Below are 1,303 nucleotides of genomic sequence, written 5' to 3' on the forward strand. Positions count from 1 at the left end.
GTCCTATTGTTGTCCTATCATTGTCCTATCATTGTCCTATTGTTGTCCTGTAATTGTCCTATTGTTGTCCTATCATTGTCCTATTGTTGTCCTGTAATTGTCCTATTGTTGTCCTATCATTGTCCTATTATTGTCCTATTGTTGTCCTGTAATTGTCCTATTGTTGTCCTATTATTGTCCTATTGTTGTCCTGTAATTGTCCTATTGTTGTCCTATCATTGTCCTATTATTGTCCTATTGTTGTCCTGTAATTGTCCTATTGTTGTCCTATCATTGTCCTATTGTTGTCCCATTGTTCTCCTATTGTTGTCCTATTGTCGTCCTATCATTGTCCTATTGTTGTCCTATCATTGTCCTATTGTTGTCCCATTGTTGTCCTATTGTCGTCCTTTTGTCGTCCTATCATTGTCCTATTGTCCTGTCATTGTCCTATTGTTGTCCCATTGTTGTCCTATTGTTGTCCTATCATTGTCCTGTAATTGTCTTGTCAATGTCCTATTGTTGTCCTATCATTGTCCTGTCATTGTCCTATCGTTGTCCTATCATTGTCTTGTCGTTGTCCTGTTATTGTCCTATCGTCGTCCTATCATTGTCCTATTGTTGTCCTGTCATTGTCCTATTATTGTCTTGTTTTTGTCCTGTAATTGTCCTGTCATTGTCCTATTGTTGTCCTGTCACTGTCTTATCGTTATCCTATCATTGTCCTGTCATTGTCCTATTGTTGTCCTGTCATTGTCTTGTTGTTGTCCTATCATTGTCCTATTGTTGTCCTGTAATTGTCCTTTCATTGTCCTATCGTTGTCCTATCGTTGTCCTATCATTGTCTTGTTGTTGTCCTATCGTTGTCCTGTAATTGTCTTGTCAATGTCCTATTGTTGTCCTATCATTGTCCTGTAATTGTCCTGTCAATGTCCTATCGTTGTCCTATCATTGTCTTGTTGTTGTCCTATCATTGTCCTATCGTTGTCCTATCATTGTCTTGTTGTTGTCCTATCATTGTCCTATCGTTGTCCTGTCTTTGTCCCTCTGTCCTCAGATGGGGACCAACAAGTGTGCGAGTCAGGCTGGGATGACAGCATATGGAACCAGGAGACATCTGTATGATCCAAAGACCCAGACGGACAAACCGTATGACCAGACCACCATCAGCTTGCAGATGGGAACCAACAAAGGAGCCAGTCAGGTCAGACCCTGATCCATGTGAATGATGTTATGAACCATGTACAAGAATTGGTCCAATCAGATCATCTCATCCAGCACCAGCTTAGCATCTGTTGTAAACTCTGCTGGTCTTGGTCTGGTC

General features: G+C 40.8%; 1 protein-coding gene across 2 annotated transcripts in view; it reads left to right on the forward strand.

The window, feature by feature from the left end:
* The window catches only part of cnn3a (calponin 3, acidic a), a 21,278-nt gene that overhangs the window by 15,125 nt on the left and 4,850 nt on the right, over positions 1–1,303 (forward strand). The window contains exon 5 of one of the 2 annotated variants that reach the window (XM_087177762.1): positions 1,118–1,154. In XM_087177762.1, the coding sequence (XP_087033888.1) occupies positions 1,118–1,154 (37 nt within the window). Of the gene's footprint in view, positions 1–1,036; positions 1,184–1,303 lie in introns of both variants that reach the window. The other variant, XM_023420535.2, reaches the window with a different exon arrangement.

This window comes from Seriola lalandi, unplaced genomic scaffold (assembly GCF_002814215.2).
Source record: "Seriola lalandi dorsalis isolate HSWRI2012SDOR001 ecotype SW California unplaced genomic scaffold, Sedor1 jcf7180002054648, whole genome shotgun sequence".
NCBI lineage: Eukaryota > Metazoa > Chordata > Actinopteri > Carangiformes > Carangidae > Seriola > Seriola lalandi.